The sequence below is a fragment of the Lynx canadensis genome, chromosome A1, assembly GCF_007474595.2.
Source record: "Lynx canadensis isolate LIC74 chromosome A1, mLynCan4.pri.v2, whole genome shotgun sequence".
NCBI classification, from domain to species: Eukaryota; Metazoa; Chordata; class Mammalia; order Carnivora; family Felidae; genus Lynx; species Lynx canadensis.
The window spans coordinates 112,763,055-112,781,861 of record NC_044303.2 but is presented as its reverse complement, the minus strand read 5'-3'; the positions used below and the strand labels follow the sequence as shown (position 1 = coordinate 112,781,861).

General features: G+C 56.0%; 1 protein-coding gene across 1 annotated transcript; it reads left to right on the top strand.

Annotated features, from left to right (window-relative positions):
- Positions 1-16,615: 16,615 nt before the first annotated feature.
- On the top strand, positions 16,616-16,927 carry SMIM32 (small integral membrane protein 32). Its single transcript, XM_030299901.1, has one exon. The coding sequence runs from the start codon at positions 16,616-16,618 to the stop codon at positions 16,925-16,927; it is 312 nt and encodes a 103-aa protein (XP_030155761.1).
- The last annotated feature ends 1,880 nt before the right edge of the window (positions 16,928-18,807 follow it).

Here is an 18,807-nt window from a genome sequence, read left to right as displayed (position 1 = left end):
AAAGTTTATCAAGACATTTTCAGATGTCTGAGTGTAGATTCGGACGCTCGCTGAGTAGACAACACACCCACTTTGCCACCCCCCGAAATCTGTGTGAACTCACAGATTAAGCAGGGGGAAGGCAGGGTGAGGGGGGCGGGAGGGGCGGCCATGGGGTACATAGGCTTTGTATCCACACTGCCCCATGAGTAGAAACACAATTCACCACCGCCCCCCACCCCAGGCAGAGGCTGGCACCTGACCCCAACTTAACCAACCAGAGTACCCAGCACCCCAGAAACCACCATGGCCCCAAGCAGGGCAATCACGTTCCTGCCTTGAGATGCACATACACTCGGACACCAAGAAAGAGAAGTCATTTCTTCCTACTGGGGTTGCTGAACAGGGGAATGTGAATGTGAGCCAGCAGCAGACCCCTCCTTGCCTCACAGACAGGGAGTGTCTGGGAAGGAAGTGAAACCAGAGAGGAGGATTAAAGGAGAGGGGAGGAGACAGCAAGAAGGAAGTGAGCAGAGGTAGTGGAGGGGAGAAGGAGGGAGCAGGTGAAAGGTGTCCCCCTATCGCCCTTCTTCCTGCAGCTCCTCCTTATAGCTGGGGAACTGTTCCAGAAGCCGCCTGAGCTCAGCAGGCAAATAAACCCCACTGCTGAAGAAGCTGGTCTGCACGAGAGTTTCTGGACAGCTTTTACATTCCCAGAGTCTGATGGACACAGAAATGACAGGATTTCTTTGCCCCACCCATCCCCTTGGGGCTGTTTGGTTTCTGTGGTTAGAGGAGCTGGGCCAGAAACTGACCATTCTGTTTTTCTTGAGATTGAGTGAGGTTCTGACATAGGTGATGGCCTCGAGCTGGTTAAATTGATCAAGGGCAAATCTACAAGACACTGGACGTGAGGGCTGGCCAGGGGCCCAAGCGATGCGAGTACCTCAGGACTGGCGGAATAGGGTGCTCCCCGCTCTGCCCAGGCTCCAGCTCTGAAGAATGCAGATTTGGGACCCTGGACACCTCTGGGATGGGGACCCGGTGAGGCACCTCTCAACGGCTGTGCGGGCAGCAAGTAGTGGGGGAGGCTGAGGAGGGCAACACAGAAACGGGGACAAGGCAATCAGCTGGTCACTAGATGTATCATCCTTGTTGGGGGTGGGGGTCAGTACTGAGACATTCTAGAAATAACCAGGAGACACTTTGAGGATGATCAGGTGCTGGCTGGTGAGGTTCCTGCTGCAAATAGGAAATATACAGCCTTATGTTGTAGGTACAGGCTGGGGAAGCAGACTATCTGAGTTACATAGAGACAACTCAATATTGGATGTGGGGGCATTCTTCTGCCTTCCATGAGCACAGATGATGCAGAGTGCCATGAATCCCGGCAGCTAGGCCACAGACTCAGAGGGTTTTCAGTCTGCTGGTGCCATGGGGATCAGACCTGAGCCGGGTCAGTCTCAGAAAGAGAGAGGAGGTAACTCTTTGGATTATTTCGGTGACAGAACAGAGCCCCAGGGTTTCGTGCTCAGCTCCAATCAATCACAGGAGAGACAATCCAGCAAAACACAGCCTCCAGTGCTTTCCCAACCTGCACAACTAAATCAGAAGCCCCCACAGCCTGTTGAGCCCTGCGGAAGGTGAACATTCTGAGAGCCGAGCTGTTTTTTTAGACACATCTTTACATGCAAATGCTCACAGCATCGTCACTGTCTGTCACCAACAGCGTGAACAGAATGCGGATTCTGTGCTCCGGCAAAGGCCATGGGGGTTGGGGCCAGAGCTGCTGCTCATGACGGTTCCCCTCCAAAGATACACTCAGACGCGCTTGCTGAGTCCTGGGACTTCTGAACCTCTGTGTCCCCAAGCAGCAGCTCAGGGTGACTGATTTCCATTGGACCGAGGCTGCACCGAGAGGACAGTGTGTATGGATCAGTATTCTAGTCACTCTGGACAGATGTTTCAATTCTTCTCCCAAAGGGGAGAAATACCATTTTCCTGATCTTAAAGACCTCCCAGTGGGTCCTCCCCTGAAGACACATGACGGGAAAGATTCAGCCCGAGGCGAAACATAAGGGACTGCTTCTGGGAAACGGAGTCGACGGTCTGAGACAAGAGCACAGGTGTGTGAGAGCAAACCACGGGAACGGTCGCTCACACACAAGGCCCAGGTGTGTGTCACCCACAGGGTGACAGGGCAGAACCCTGCAGGCCACCACAGGGAGGCGCACTGCCTTCACGTAATCCTGGAGCAGACCAGGAGGGGGGCATGTCTGCGGCTCCATGAAGATGAAGCCCCCGGGGGGGCCCTGTGCAGGGACTCCACGGGGCTCTCTGGAGGCCACCCCCAGAAAAAGGCGGCTGGAACTGATGTCAAAGAGGCAGCAGAGAGGACAGAAGAGAGCAACTACCTACCTGCCAGGCCTCGGAGTCTCCTCCAACACCCAAGGGCAGAAACCACCATCAGCACAGAGCAGAGGAGCCTGGGTCCAGGGAAGCTCCCCAAGTCACACCACCGGCCTCCCGGCCCAGGAAACGGCAGGGCAAGCCGCATGGGGTGCCAGCGCAAAGAGAGCAAGGGGGCACAAGGGCCTGGCCTGGCTGCTTCTCCTGGTCTACGAGGTGTTTGGGTGACTTTCCAAGAAAGCAAGGAAAATGAGGGTTCTGTGAATTAAAACCTCAGTGGTCCCCACGAAAACGGGCCTCCTGTCCTTGGGCCCTTGCTTATTCCCCACCCACATCCACACTGGCTCGGTCATGTGACCAGCATGAGCCAACGGGACACTAGCCAGCATAGTGCTAGCAGAGGCTTGATTAGCACGTGCCCACTGGGGCTCATCTCGAGGAAGCCAAGCTGTGTCCCGAAAGGGCTGGGCTACCGAATGTTGAGAGGCCACGTGGAGAGAAACCTTGCCTCGCTAGAGTGCTTTGCAGTCTAGCCACGCTCCCAGCCGATGCAGCCGCAAGAGAGACTCAGCTGGGCGGAGAAGAGCTGCCCAGCTGAAGCCTGTCAACCAAGGAATCATGGCAAGTAAAGTTTGGAGGTACTATATTACCCAAGCAGGAGACAAACAAAGAGACTGAAGGGGAGCCCAGGAACTTTGCACATCATGCCCAGCCCAGCCACAGGAGAGGAACCTCACCCGCTCACCCCAAGAAGGTGACTTAACTCCAAGGACCTCAATTAACAGCGCCTTAGGAATGCAAGTCAGCTGGTGTTCATAATACGGGCACAATCGGGGTTCCCAACGACTTAGATCGACAGAAAGAAACCCTGTCTCTGTCCACCAGTAGATACCCCAAAACAGCGCTGCCTTCTTCTAGAAGGATGACCCCGGTCAGGGCAGCCCTCCCCTCCGCTCATGCGTGGCAGCGTGTGGGGCGGCCGAAATGATGCTGTGTGCTCTGGGGGGCGCTGGGCAGGCTGCAGGCTCCCTGGAGGAAAGGAGGCGAGTCCAGCCACAGTTAAGTGGATTGGTGAGAGTTTAATAGAAGCGTGGACAACACAGAGGTGATGTTCTCAGGTAGTCAGTGAATCACTGCCAGCAGACAATGATAACACCCCTTAGGTTTCCAACCTTACAGGTGTCACAGCAGTTTCACATCCTTTACCTCTTCTAATTAAAACAACCCAGCAAAGTGGGCAGAGGAGAACTCATTATCGTCTTTGCAAAGAATTGAAGTAGCTCAGGGATCCCACTGAGTAGAACCACCAGGAACTGGAAGTTCAGCCCCTGAGCCCCGTGAACTGGCCTGGGTGCAAGGGGGGTGCCCATGAACACAGGGTGAATGGGAAGACTGCCCTTGGGCTGGACCCCAAGTGTCCAAGTGTGGATCTCCAAGTATGGCAGCCTGGGGGAGGAAGGATGCTCCTTGCAGGGCATTTCTCCATGTGTTCTAGAACTCCCTGCCTCAGGAGGACAGCTGTCCTCCTACCTGGGACACTCATTAATGATGTACATCTACAGACTGGAGTGGGGCTAGCAACCTGTATTTCAAGATGCTCCAGGTGACTCCAAGGGTCCATCAGGTTTGAATACTAACGCCGCAGAGGGCCCTTTGCCGCATGGCATGGGTATCAGGTTACTTGACTGGTAAGAATGGAAATGGGGCCAGGGACTCATGGTCCAGTGCTCTCACTAACTCTCCAGTCTTCACCAAGGAGGTGGGACTGATCCAATATTGAAGGCTCTCTGAGATTTGGGCATAAAGGAAAGATGTAGGGTAAAACGTGGGAGGCACCAAGAAAAAAAAAAAGGTTGGGGTGAATAACTCAATCCCAGTCTACCCTATGCTTCATATCCATTAATAAACATCATATGAGGCAAACAGGCATAGCAAAGGGACAGGAAACACTAACAAGGGTTAGGCATAGTAATGTTCTCCAGGGGTCTTGTCTCGTTTCCCCGGAGGTGAGGAGATGTCATCTTGCACTGGGGCATGGGCGGGGACTCTGCCCACTCTGTTCCTGGGGTCTCCAGATTCACCTGATGTCAGACAGCAGAGCTCAGGTGGACCACCTGCCCGAGTGGGACAGCAGGCTTCCCGGGTGCCCTGGCATCAGACCTCCTCTGCGGGGCCGCTCATCCCCCATGTGGGCAGCTCCTGCCCATGGAGACAGGTGCAGGAGCGAAGCGCCCACGATGCACAGTGAGTGGGCATGGGGTGGGAGTAGGGGCGTCCTCTCCTCTTGACCTCACAACTAAGGTCATCATATTTGAGACCCATCTCTTATTTCTTATTGTCACCCTTTCCTTCTCTTGGTGATGGAACCAGAGCCACTTCGGTCTTTATCCGGAGGAAATGTGCTGTTTAAGTGTGCTCATAATTGGAGCTGGTAATTCTGCTCCTTAATTCTCAGCGTGTTTCCCCCGCTCGGCTCACCGAGCCCTTCCTGCCTCCTGTTCTATTTTCATCCTGGCCTTCCCAGGTGGGGACTCCTTAAAGGGGCCCAGCTGGCATTCTATCTTTTTCCTTTCTTTCTAAATGGCCCTCACAGAGCCAAGTGTGGGCCTTTTCCTCCTCATGGTTCAGAGCGAGGCTCTGATCAGGGCTCTGAGGGGCCAGAGAAGCACCTTCCAAGAAAGGACACTATTTTGGGAGTTTGGACAGTGGAAAGGCCCCGCCTACTCACCCTCTGGCTTAGCAGAGCCCAGCTAGGACCCTCCCGCCTGTGGGGGAGGACAGACGTTCTCTCTGACGCCAAAAATGGTGAGTGTCTCTTCCACCCTGGCTGTCCTCTCAAGTGAGTGCAGAGAGGGTGGAAAAGTGTCCTTGGTGACATCATTGGCGGTGCCATTGTGAATCAGAGCTCTTGGCTCTAGGACTCCCAACTGGGCCCACTCCCTTCCTCTCTCCAGGGCCCAGCCCCACCTCCAGCCTGGGCAGGGCCGGGGAGCCAGGGTGCTCCCGAGGGGCTGAGGGAAGCACGTGAGGAGCAAGGACCTCAGAGAGGGGAGAGAAATAAAAAAGCAAATGACTTTTGCTGTTTCATTTTATACCGTTCTTTTTTAAAAATTATTATTCTCATTACAAAAGTAAACCGGAGCCGCTGGAGAAATTCTTCCAAACCTCAGCACTCAGAAGCAAATGAAAATTGTCTTTAATCCCAGGGCACAGAGATAGTTACTGGGGGTGCCTGTGGTTGGTTCCGCGTATTTATATCAGCCTTCACCCACAAGCTCGAGTGGACAAGGACTGTAACCTTACTTTTCCATTAGCCAGTCTCTGGGAGGAGCCCACCCCACTCTTCCTCTGAGGTAGTAGAGATCTCAGCTCCGGATGCCCACACCCACTCACCTGACACCGTGCTAAATTCTGCGGGCTGCTGGTACGTGGGCGATCGTCCCATACACAGCCTTCCCCGCGCTGGCATCCGCCAAGCACCTGCTGTCCTATCGGCTTCCTAAAGGTCAGTCCTGGAAGGTGCTGTTGCGTCGACCTTCACCCCCATCCAGAAGACATCCTCCGACGCCTCCACACGGCTTGCGCGCCCTCCCTGGAACACTGGCTCAGAAGCTCTTCTGTCTTCAAACCATGTTGGAGCCGGAGGAAACTAGCTGTTGGCCCTTGGCACTTCCCAGTAGGCAGAGGTGGGTTTGCAGAAACTATTCTACCTTCTTGCACCCGGTGTGGCAGGGGGAGCCAAACCATCCATACTCTGAAAGCTGCCTCCCTGGGGCTCTATCCAAGAAAGGTATTTATTATCTCCTTCTGTACCCTGATCCTCAAAACTATCCCTGTTCCTGCCACCCCCCCTCAAGGCAGAGTGGTCTCCTTGTCTCCCAACCAACTTCCCACTTCACCCTGCGCCGAGAGCAGGAAGGTCTCCTGTGACGTCGAGGATGGGAACGTTTGCCTTTACACAGCGCTACCGTGTAAGGTGGAGTGGTATACGCACTGCACAAACACGTGCCCCTGAGTGGTGAGGATACAGCAGGAGGCTCCCACCTGCCCTGCCCTGACAAGGAGAAAGGCGTCTTTTTATAATTCACCCAAAGCACCATACATGGCCGGCACAGCCCTGCCCTTAGTCCATGATGTCTTGTTCCAAACCTTATACCCAGGTCTAGACTCGTGAAACTCAAAAGCCAGCCATTTGACTCCTTGTGAGTTGAGTCCTGCCTGTTTTCCCTTCCCTGAGGCTTCTCATGTCAGGCTGAGTGTTGTCTCCGTCTGCAGGCAAGAATCATAGGTGTCAGGAGATGCCTGACGATATCACACACACCCACACAACATGCACACGCACACTCCCAGCTCCAATGTCGGATTTGAATCTTGGGTTTGAGGCCAGAACTTCCATTTAAAAATCTCCCCCAGGTAGGGATGCCTGGGTGGCTCCGACTCCTGATTTCAGCTGAGGCCATGATCTCATGATTCGTGAGTTTGAGTTCCACATCGGGTTCTGCACTGATGGTGTGGAGCCTGCCTGGGATTTTCTCTCTCTCTCTCTCTCTCTCCTCCCTCTCTCTCTGCCATGCTCACGTCTCTCCCTCTCAAAATAAATAAACTTAAAAAAAAAAAAAAAAAACTCCCCCGGTGGGTCTGCAGGGGGTCGAGGAGAAGCCGCGCCATGAGGAGAACCTGAGACCCAGTCCCTGGAGCACACGGCCCCACAACCCTCAGCTCCCCTTGAAGGGGGTGCTGTGCAAGGGCGGTGTAGGCCATTACGTTTCTTGCCTCGGTGGGTGAATTCGGTGGGGCTGGATGGTGAATGGTCATATCTCAGAATGCCCTTGACCTCCCCCCCTCCCGCCACGAGCATCTCGTTGTTTTGTCTATTTGGCTCCAGTTGAGATGCTGAGAAAATCCACATCACGCCATCTCTGGGGGAGACGCACCCTAAAGGCTTTCGTAAAGAAGAGCCACATGACTGGAGTCATTCAGCCCACTTCCCTCATCCAGCAGAGCAAGCCCATGGCAGCCTCCTCAGGGGGTGGTGGCAGGAGCCCCTGCTGCGGGGACCACACGTGCCTCCCCAGAGGACGGAGGAAGCCTGTGGGGATGGAGACATCCCAAATTCTGACCTGAAAACCCAACCCAGTAGGAGAGCGGGTCAGATTTCTATCGCCTCAGCATAAAATGGCAATGCTAATGTGGTTTCCAATTTCGGTTTTAAAATGCCACTTAAAGGACAGCGTCAGTTCCCTCACTTAAGACTTTTTTAAAATAATCACATTTCCTCATGAATCAGGCCGTGGGCATATCTGTCCTTCCTTCCCTGTCAAGAACTGGCAGAGCAAAAAGGATATTTTCTCAGATCTTTTCATAAGCAGTTGCTGCTTGTTTGGTCTGTAGGTCTTTCTCACTCCTACCCGGCACCCTCTGTCCCTCCTGCCCACGGCTTTGGCCCTGGCCCAGGAAGGCCCCCGCCTCTCCCCTGTGGAGGCACATGGTACCCCCAGTGACAGAGGTGCAGGAAAGACCAGGACGGAAGTGGCCAGGGGCAGGTTTAGAGCAGGGGTAATTGGACTGTAGGGAGGAGTTTATCCAGAATTAAAATTATAGGGACCCCTCACGGTTTTATGGGAAAGAAACCAAGTTGTTTAAAAAACAAAAACAAAACGAGATCCTTGAGGAAAAAAAAAGAAAACATAATTTCAAACCCTGAAGGAATATGATCCCAAATACTGTCAATTTGGATTCTCCCCCCTCTTTCTAAGCAAGAATGGAACTCCTTCCCTATAGTTTTAAGTATGGGTGGGGGGAGGGACATGAAGCTTGAATGTTGTCAAAAGGACATCTCTCCTTTGCCACCTTCCCATTAACTTAAGATGTGACTTCAGAATTTGTGCCCATGAAGACAGGGTGGGCAGAAGGCCCAGGCCAGCGGCCAGGGACCCATCGAGAGTCTTCTCTGGAGGATCGGGTTTGCAGGCTTGGCCTGGTCTTTGCGGAAGGAGGTGAGCAGGGAAGGGGTCAGGCCTCTGACGGCCCACGGCCCACGCAGGACTCAGCTCGGGAGTGGGATCCAGAGGCAGAACTCAAGCCCGCACCTGCTGCGGTGCCCCCACCTGGCCACGCTCCCAGGGCCCGCCCAGGGTGCTCACTCTGTAGGCAGCTGAGAGAAGGACGTAGTGATGACAGGAGCCGGTGACACCCCTTCCTGGGGCAGGTAGGGCCCCAGCCCCAGGGCTTCTTGCAGCTGCACAGCTGCAGGCCTCAGCCATGCGTGAGGCCACAGGTGCTCCGGAACACTCCACGTACCTCCCAGGTATCCGCTCAGCTGTACCTGAACCATCAGAAGGTTGAGTCCAATGGCCCTTACCAGTCCTTCCTTTGGGGCACCCCCTGCCCCTCCTGTTTCCCACACCCCAGACATCAGGCATCCCTGACCAGTTGGAAGGAGAACAGTCCCTCAGCTTGTCTCTTCTTGGGAACGCTCAGCCTCACAGACCTGGGTCTGCAAGAATGGAAACACCTCTTCCCACCACCTCAAACATGCTGCGGGCAGCATCTCACTTATCAAGGCCTCAAATGCGCTGCATCTACCGGCCAGGCCTTATTGAGCTCTAAAGGGCTCCGTGTAAAAATAATAAAGGAGGCTGAAAACAGGAATGTTCTAGAACAACCACCCAGACTGAAGGGAAGGCCATAACTTGAGTCCATGAGCTGACTGATGTCGGATGTGTCAACTTTCTACCACCAGTGTCCTGTCCAATTCCTAGCAGGGGGTGGGAGAAGAGGAGAATTCTAAATGGTTACTGTTTGCCTCCAAGATGACTTTTATTTCCTTCTTTACCCTGGTCTGTATTTTCCACATAACGACCAAACGCTACTTTTATAAGCAGGATTAAAATAAGAGGGAATGAATTTTACTTTACAAAGGTCATTGGGAGCCACTGTAAGTCGTTGACTCTGGCAGTGACCTGAAGATAATCTGGGCTCATGCTGGCAGGGAAGGGCACCCAGGACGGATGGAGGTGGGTCTCCCTTGAGGTCAACGAAGCTCGAGCTTGCGGGCCCCGCTCATGTTCACCTGGTCAGGCATTTTTGTAAAATTTGCAAAGGTAAGGCATTTTATGAGGTAAGACTACTGTCTTCCTCTACAACTCCCCTCTACCACCCTGGTCATTCCCAGGAACATGCCCACCACCCACTCTCTGGGCTCACTCGTGCCAGGATGGGAAGGTACAGGATCAGGGGTGGGGGTGAGGTGTTCCTAAACAGCCGGTAGCAGGAAACATGGCTAAGGAAGGGAACTGAGGAAACGTAGGGCGCCAGAAGCCAGTCCGGATTGTTCTCCACAATTGCTTTGGATCTTTGTCAGCTTTTCAAAATTTCTAATTTAGGGACACCTGGGTGGTTGGTTAAGCATCCAGCTTCATTCAGCTCAGGTCATGATCTCTCGGTCCGTGAGTTCGAGGGCCACATTGGCTCTGTGCTGACAGCTCAGAGCCTGGAGCCTGCCTCGGACTCTGCGTCCTCCCTCTCTCTCTCCCTCTGCGCCTCCCCCACTCATGCTCAGTCTCTCTCTGTCTCAAAAATAGACATTTAAAAAAATAAAATTTGTAATTTATTTTGATTGTTTCTCTTTCTAAGTAAATACTCACTTTAAAACCTCATTTTGTGCTGTCATTCTCAAAGACAGCCCCTAAGATGCATAAGGGCCCCACAAAACCTTGCCCCACCCCTGAGGACAGGCTGCAGAAGGACAGGGAAGGGCAGGAGACTGCTGTGATGGCGGTGTCTGGTGGGGGGGGGGGCGGCTTGTACACCCACCATGCAGAAGAAGTCCCTATGGAAACGCCAAAAGCAAGAAGAGAGAGAAGGTCCAGCCGTGACACGCAGCCTGGGGCACTCATGGACCTTACATTGCTGGCCATGAAAACAAGGCACTGACTGTGGGGGGGAGGGTATCTGGACTCTGACCTCGGCCCAGACCTCAGGGACCAAAACCCAAGGATGTGACTCTCAGCCTCGGAAGACTCTGAATCTGAGGCGCACAGTCTAAACCAGCTGTAAACAGCCGGAGACTGCCTGGGTCTCACCCTCCCAGGAGAGGGGAAGGGTTAGCCAGGGCCAGGGCTAGGAGAGGGGGCTTCTGAGGAGAGGTGACTCTTGCTGGGACTTCAACCCCTGGCACCTGCCTCTGCCTCCAGGCCTCCACAGCCCTCTGAAGCGGGCCAGCAGCCCAGCCCAGGCAGGGGAAAAATGACTCTACTCCTGACCACCCACGGAGCCCCAGCCCTGCCCTGATCTGCATACATCTTGCCTGACAGGCGACCACTGGCCTGGCTGAGGCAGTTTTAGTCTCAGCCTCTCGCTGCCAGGGTCCCTCCCTCCTCTCCATTCCGAGAGACCCCAGGAGGTTCTCCTGTACCTTATTTTTTTATGTATTCTCAGAGAGAGAGAAAGAGCAGGGGAGGAGCAGACAAGGAACAGCAAATCCCAGGCAATGCTCCACACCGTTCAGCACAGAGCCCAACACGGGGCTCAACCCACAAACCACGAGATCACGACCTAAAGCAGATGAAGAAGTCGGATGCTCAAGTGACTGGAGCCACCAGGCACCCCTGACTCCTGTACCGTTAATCCACTGGCATTTCCACCATTAATCTCTGCCAGGTACTTCCTGTGAACCGGAACTGACACAGGGCCCAAGTAGATTTTTCTTCTTTGCCACAATCAGAGTATTAAGGAGATGAAGAGCCAGTAACTCTTGCATCGTGTGATTCACGCTTTCACAACGTGCTATCTAAAAGGATACTGCATCTCATCTGATGTCTCATACTCACCTTAGGAAACACAATTCTAGAAAAGAACCACCTCTTCCCGAATGAATTCTTGTGCCCTGGCCTCACCACCGAGTTCCAGATCTTTCCATGAGTAGTTCTCCCTCACTGCCACAGAAGAGGTGGGTTGGGGGGGCCTCTTAATGGAGCGAACAGACCTTCTCCTTTGAGAAGGGGTCTCCTTGCTGCCTGTCTCTACTTCTGGGCCTGAGGCATCTGCTCTGGTGCCCAATCTCTTCCCAGCATAAACTCACAAACCGGGCACTACCTCCCCCTGGAAATACAGGGGCAAGACCAGAGGACCCAGCCAGACTCCCAGGTGCCCCTGAGCCTGGCTATGGGTTCCAAACACCAGCCCTGTTCCAAGCCCTGATGCCCCTTTTGGTACATGCTGGCTCTATCACAGCTTTGGCCTACTTCCCATTCTTGGCCACGATGGTGGCCTGTTCCTCAGCATGCAGCGACCCCACTGTGACTCCACGCCACCTGCACCGGCCGGGTCCAGGCAGCAGGAGGAATGCAGCTTTGCCATCATGCAAACCTCTGTCCTTCCCAGAAAAGCCTAGGTGATCCAGCCCAGGGGGCGGCAACCAGTCACCGTCAGTCTCAGCAGCCCTGGAAGCTTAGTGTCCCTGTGGTCTTCTCAGCCAAAGGGACCCAGATGAGCAGATGAGGTCACAGGTTATTGGATATCAAGGCACGAACCAGTGAGACTTTGTCCAACATGTGGTCCACCAAGAGTCAGAGGCACCCACTACCTGCAGATCCAGACTGGCACCGTCTTCTGGGTGTCCCTGGGCACAACCCCAGCCAGCCCTATGGATCTTGTCACTGACTCTCTCCATCCCGCCATCTGATCCCACAAAAGAACCCGCAGGCCCCCGGCATCAGAGGACAGCGGTTGAGACCCCCTTTCTGGGAGAAGGGCGTCTGGGAGCGTTCTCTTTGCAGCCGGCCTCACGTGCACACCCCATCCTTTCCCCCAAGTATTCCTCCCCACAGACCAGACGGCAACCCCACACGGGGCCAGGCCTGACCGTGCCCCAAGCCACTTTCCACTTGGAAAAGTGCTTCCTTTCAAGAGCTGTGCTTAGCCTACTTGCTATTTAGTTCTCAAAAAAACGGTCCTTCTAAAATGCAACCTTAATCCGCTAGGCACCGTGGTTGCCAAAGCCATCCTGTAAACAAACAGACAACCAACGGAAAGCACTGCCCAGGGGGCGATGGTTCAAATGGAAAGGTCTGCAAGCAAGGGTATCATCAGCATTCGCGGAGGAACACTCCACAGCCACACAGCACACAACACACACCAAAAACCATCCCAGCAGCAACAAACCCCAGACAGCAACATTTCACCCCTGACCTTCACCCCCGCCTCTCGGTGCCGCTGAGTGGTTTAATAATAATTCCCTTCACATGCAGAAGAAACAGAAATAGCCTCCCCAAGCGCCACAGGCCACTCAGCACAGTTGATGAAATCCTGGGGCTCTAATGCTCCCAGGCTCCCAAGTTTCCATTAAGCAGCTGCCAAATGGCTCTATCGTGGCCGGAAAGGCACCCTTGCCTCGCCTGCCTTGGTCCCTCCCCAGACAGGCCAGAGGGGCGGACACGTGTGTCACTCAGCGACCACGTAATGGGAAGAGGTCGCTCTGGGGTCCCGGCCCTGCCACCTCTGCCTGTCAAAGCCAACTCGGATCCCCTTTATGATCTTTTCCGAGACTTAAATGTATGGGTACACAAAGCTCCCTTAATGGAAGGTCGCTCTGGCTTGTGTAACAAGCTGTGTAAACTTCATCCCTGCATTTACTCAGCACCAGCCTTGTTTAATTTCCTGTCCGGGGACGTTCGGGGAACGTGACTGCCCTCCCAGGGCTCTGAACATCTTTTGGAAAAGAAACAGTGCCCTCCCCACTTCGAGACCAAAAGACCCCCAAAAAAGGGCAAGATGCCTTCTCCAACTTTACCAAAAGGCAAGGCAGTTTGACCACATGCTTTTTTGCTGAGTTTCTCATTAGAAGTAGCCTAAGACCGAGTAGACGGGGCGCCTGGGTGGCTTAGTCACTTGGGTGTCTGACTTCGGCTCAGGTCATGATCTCATGGTTTGTGAATTTGAGCCCCACATCGGGCTCTGTGCTGACAGCTCAGAGTCCGGAGCCTGCTTCGGATTCTGTGCCTCCCTCTCTCTCTGCCCTCCCCTGCTCACACTCTGTCTCTGTCTCTGTCTCCCTCAAAAATAATAAATGTTTAAAAAAATTTTTTTAAGAGGGGACAAGTACAGGCTACAGAATGTCAGCTCCTTGCATCCTGACCCAGCTGTGTGGCCTTGGCACATGGTGTCACTTCTAGAAGTGGCAGCTTCCTCCTTAGGGAAACGGCGGGATGCAACAGTACCTGTCTTCCAGGTCCCTGTGAGGAGAAAGATCACACCGAAGCCCAAGCCGGAGCTCAGCCTGTGGGGAGACATCCGTGAATGGCAGCTACCGGCACCGCTCTGCCCTCGGAGGTGGTCACAGTAGGGGCGAAGTGTGTGGTGAAGTGAAGCCTGGCTGCCCAGGTTCAAGCCTCAGCCCCACCACTCACAGCCTGCAAGCCCTTGCAAAATGCAATATGATGCTGAAAAGCAGCAGCTGTGGGGAAGGAATGGGCGTGTCGGGGACCCCAGGTTCAGGGATTTCCCCTCCCCCCATCGAGAGCAGCGGTACCGCAGAGAGGCTCCATCCACACCAAACCCTTGGCGGACGCCCCTGCTCCATGCTGGCTTCCTGGATGCTCACAGCGTGTTGCCAGAGCAGGACCAGAAATCACCTACCATAAACCCTCATCTTACAGCCCAAAGGGCTGGAGCCTGCCCTAGACTCTACTTAGGACCTCTCCACTGAGCCGCCCAGACTTCCTGCCCTCGCCTCGTGTCTGACCTGATCTCACGCGTGGGGCAGAGAGGAAGTAGAGACAGCAGGGCCTTGCTATCCCCCGTACAGAGGCAAAGACGAAATTCCGGGCAAAATCCCAAACCCAACTACTCAAGCCCTGCAATTCAAGCCTCACCGAGACCCAGGGAAATAAGACAGCAGTGGCTTCACCTGGATAAAATCTCTTCCATTCAACCCACACGCTCTCCCTCCCCCTGGCTGACAGCGTCAGTGAGGAAGCCTGTTCTGAGGTCACATAATGTCCCCTGGGACCCTGCTGCCTGAGAAAAATGCTGTCCAAAATAGGTCAGGCCTTCCAAGAGAGGGAAACCTCTCCTCACCGGAGTCGCCCACTTGCACGGCTACTGCCTCACTTTCTTGTGGTGGCCGTCCGTGTGCCACGGGTAAACCCCGCTCCCCTCAGAGCCAGCTTTCCCATCTGGAGAATGAGGGGTTGACCCAAGAAGCATCAGTCGGGCATCAGGGCTCAGCGTCTACACCCTAGGAGGACACTGGGCAGCTCCTCAGAACACTGGGCAGACGAGGCGGTGCTGCATCCTGCCAGGTCCTGCTGTCCCCTCCATCCCACACACATCAACCTCCTGGCCCCGGGGGGGCCCCCAGGCGACTAAGAGGGAAGCACTCTGAGCCGGAGGCCTCGCTCAGCAAGCAGTTAAACACCGTGTAGAGTCGGGACATGGGACCACAGTTTCGATGTCAGACAAAGAGGTTGCGGAGGTGTTTCTCCGGGGCTGAGACGGGATTTATGGGAATGAGCTCTGGCCAAGATTGGCCTTGCACACCCTGGTTTCTCGTATTGTGGCTGCGGCCAGGTGGGAGGGGTGGTGAGGGCGAGGGGGACTAACTCACTCATCTTTCCCCCTGTTCACTCAGCCAGTGCTCACCAAACTCCCCCATGCACTGCACCCCTTGATGGGATGAGAGACATAGCTATGAACTTGGCTGAGCCTGTGGGAACCTCGGGAGAGTGACCAGGCAACAGAGCTGAGACTACAGCGAGGGTTGAGGTCTCTAGGGTGCAGAACTTCACAGCTTCATGCCCCAGGCCTCTCACCCGCCTCCCGGTAATTCTGGTCCTGTCGGACGATGACAGTCCAGGCTGACCAGTGCTTCTAGAGAAGTGCAGGGGCTACCGTAGCCAGGGCAACACCTCCCATTCTAGTCTGGGGGGGGCGGGGGCTTGAACAGTTTCTCAAAGGAAGAGAGGAATTTGGACCAGGAGAACCCCTCAGTCCCCCTGACTGCTCACTTCTGTTCTGGCCACCAAGCCTTTGCCTGGAATGTCAAGGGCAGGTGGGGCCATCGCCACTATCACAGCCTCCTCTGCCCCCCTGTGCCAGAGCAGAGCTGACTCACAGTTCGGGAGGGGGGGGGGCACATGTGCCCCCAGGGCACAGCTAGAGAGGCGCCTGGGCCCATGCAACCAGTCCCAACTAGTCTCCGAGTGCCTCTGCCACCGCCCGGGGCCTCCCCCAGAGGCAGTGTGCCCTGCCTGCGCTACCCAGCAGCCAGTGGGGCTCCGCGCCCACCCGGCCTCACCGGGAGGAGGATATCTAGGAGAACGAAACCAGGTGTCCACGTCCAGCCGCGCCCTGCCTCTGAGTCGGTCTGCTGTCCACAAGTCTGTTTTGCGCGTGTCTCTGTTCACAGGTCTGTAACCGTTTCTTTGCCCGTCAGTCTTTCTGTGACCCTGTTTTTCCTCCCTCCCTCTCTCTGTGTGTCCCTCTGGCCGTAAGTGATGTGAGGCCGGGCCGGGCCGGGGCAGTCGCAGCGTGTCCCCTCTCGCCCTCATTGGTTGGCAGCCGCTCCCCGGGGGCAGCCGCTGTCAGTCCCCGCCCCCTCCCGTCCCCCGCCCGGACCTGAGCGCGCTCAGAGCCGCCTCGGAGCGCAGTCTCCTGCTGAAGATAGGAGCGAAGCAGCCAAAGCAAGTGGGGACAGACTCGCCGCACACCGGGCATCTGAACAGGGACTCGCGGCTGCAGGACCGCCTGCTCCGAGACGCAGCAGCCGCGGCGGCGCCGGAGGACTCCCCGCCACCCGCCCTCGGTGCACCTGGCGTCCGGCGCCGAGCAGGCAACCCGAGCTGTGGCCGCACTCCCCGGGCGCCTCCCGCCGCCGCTGCAGCCTGGGGGAGCCCAGAGCCCGGAGCTCAGCAGAGCTGGGGGCCGGAGCCGACGAGCGCGGCTGCAAAACCGCAAAGCCGGGTGATTGGGCACCGCGGGTGGCGACGGCAGGACACAGGGAAAGCCCGAGGGTCGCGCACTTGGGGCCGCCCGGCTGCGACCCGCAGGGACGGCAGCTGAGCGCGGAGGCGAGGGAGCGGCGCGGCCCCGGCTGACCCGAAGGCACCGGCTCCCGGTCAGGTGCGCGCAGCAGGGCGGGAGGGGCGCGCCATGGAGGCGCCCGGAGGCGCTGGTCCGCGCGACACCAAGTGAGGCGGCCCGGCCGGGGTCGGCGGCCTCGCGGGTCATGTACGGCGACGTGTTCAACGCCACGGCCGGCCCGGAGGCGGCTGGAGGCGGCGCGCTGGCCCTGGCGGCCACGGTCAAGGCAGAGGGCGCTTTGCCGCTGGAGCTGGCCACGGCGCGCGGCATGCGGGACGGCGCGGCCACAAAGCCCGACCTGCCCACCTACCTGCTGCTCTTCTTCTTGCTGCTGCTGTCTGTGGCGCTCGTCGTCCTCTTCATAGGCTGCCAGCTGCGCCACTCGGCCTTCGCCGCGCTGCCCCACGACCGTTCGCTGCGCGACGCCCGTGCGCCCTGGAAGTCGCGGCCGGTGTAGCTGCGGGGTGAGCCAGAGCCGGCCAGCGCAGTGTCCCGGTCTCACCCCCGGCCGCCGGTAGGAGCGGGGCAGGGCGAGCCCGACGCCGGGGGTCGCTGGCCCCTGGGCACGCCGCGCCCTGATCCAAAGACCCTTTACGACCTCGAGCGGCAAGGCGGGCGTAAAGGGAGTCGGAGGCTTCGCGGGCTGCGTAGGGTCCCGATCCCAGCAGCCGCGGGCTTCCAAGGTTCTGATCCCCTGGAGGAGTCTCTTCCCCCTCCCCAGACAGCGGGTCTAGCCGGGGTGCCTTCCTGGAAGACGGCGCGCCAGCCCAGACGCAGGAGCCTTCCCCACCGTCTGCTGACTCCCTTACTTTGCACAACGGAGGGGCAGGCATGGCTCGGCGAGAGCGTAACTAGCCAGGGGGGCTGCCTAATCCAGACTCCCTGGCCGGGTGGCTGTCTTCCCGCGGCTGCTACCGCCTCTTCCACCCCTCGCCACGAGGACCCCAGTCCCCCGAGAATCCGAGAGTGAACCCAGCCGGACTTGCAAATGATGGCCTTTGGGGGCTGCGTCCCCTCGGGGAAGTGAGGGGATGCTGACTTTAAGTAGGTCTCGCTCAGGGCCAAGGGTTCAGTTTTCTTTGTGGGCACGGGAGGGGAAGCTAGTCTAGAGGCACAGGGTCGCACCTGCAGCACCCTGTGGTCGGAGATCCGCGTCCCACATCTCTAGGGACCACATTTGTACAATAAAACCTCACCGAATTGGACCCAGTGCTGAGTACGCTCTGGTCATTGGTCGCGCCACTTTGGAAAGGGGGTTAAGGGCAGAGCTAGCGGGCAACACTCAAGCTCAATCTGCCTCCTACTTCGCTGTAAGCCAGATCAGTTTTAATGATACTTTCTCCTCTCTAGCTTTTACTCAGCGTCAATCAGGTAGTTGTTCTGCGAAGTGTTTTCTCAGAGCCCCTCTCAAAAAAAAAAAAAAAAAAAAAAGGAATTGCTGCCTTATCTGCAGAAAAAATTCCCTGTAAAGGCTCCATGGAGACCTTCTCCACAGGGCAGTTGCTTCCACCTGGCCCTCTCTTTTGCTCTCAGAGCCTTTTGGACCTGAACCCTTCTTTTTTTTTTTTTTTTTAATTTTTTTTTCAACGTTTATTTATTTTTGGGACAGAGAGAGACAGAGCATGAACGGGGGAGGGGCAGAGAGAGAGGGAGACACAGGATCGGAAACAGGCTCCAGGCTCTGAGCCATCAGCCCAGAGCCCGACGCGGGGCTCGAACTCACAGACCGCGAGATCATGACCTGGCTGAAGTCGGACGCTCAACCGACTGCACCACCCAGGCGCCCCAAGACCTGAACCCTTCTAAGAGCCAGTTGTAGACCAGCACCATGTGGTGATGGAAGGGCCTGAGGGTCCAGCAATGGGATCAGCTGCTCACGGCTTCTTCCCACAGTAGGCAGGGGCCAGCGCTGGAGAACATGGGGTTGGGGGGGGGGGCGGTGCAAGGAGCAGTGGATGAATAGAGCCAGCTGTGAGGAGCTGATTAGAAAGACCCTGAGAGGGAATAGAAAGATTTGTGATAACCTTGGCCATTTTCAAAGTTAACCTAATTCTAGGGAGTCTACTTTATGGGGGTTTAAAATAGTTTCAGGAGGTACCTGGCTCAGTAGGGGCACTAGAGCTTAGAGAATGTTTCACTAAAAATAGATTTGGTAGGTTATCTGATTCAGTAGGGCTAAACCATTGGGGGGGGGGGTCACTCGGGTTTTCAGAACCTAAAGAACGCTAGGATGTTGCATCAGGCAAAATGCAGACAGGCACACAATTCCGCATACCGTTTGTGACTGATGTCTAAGGACCCAAGCTGGGGAGGATGGGGGGGGGGTAGGGGAGGTTT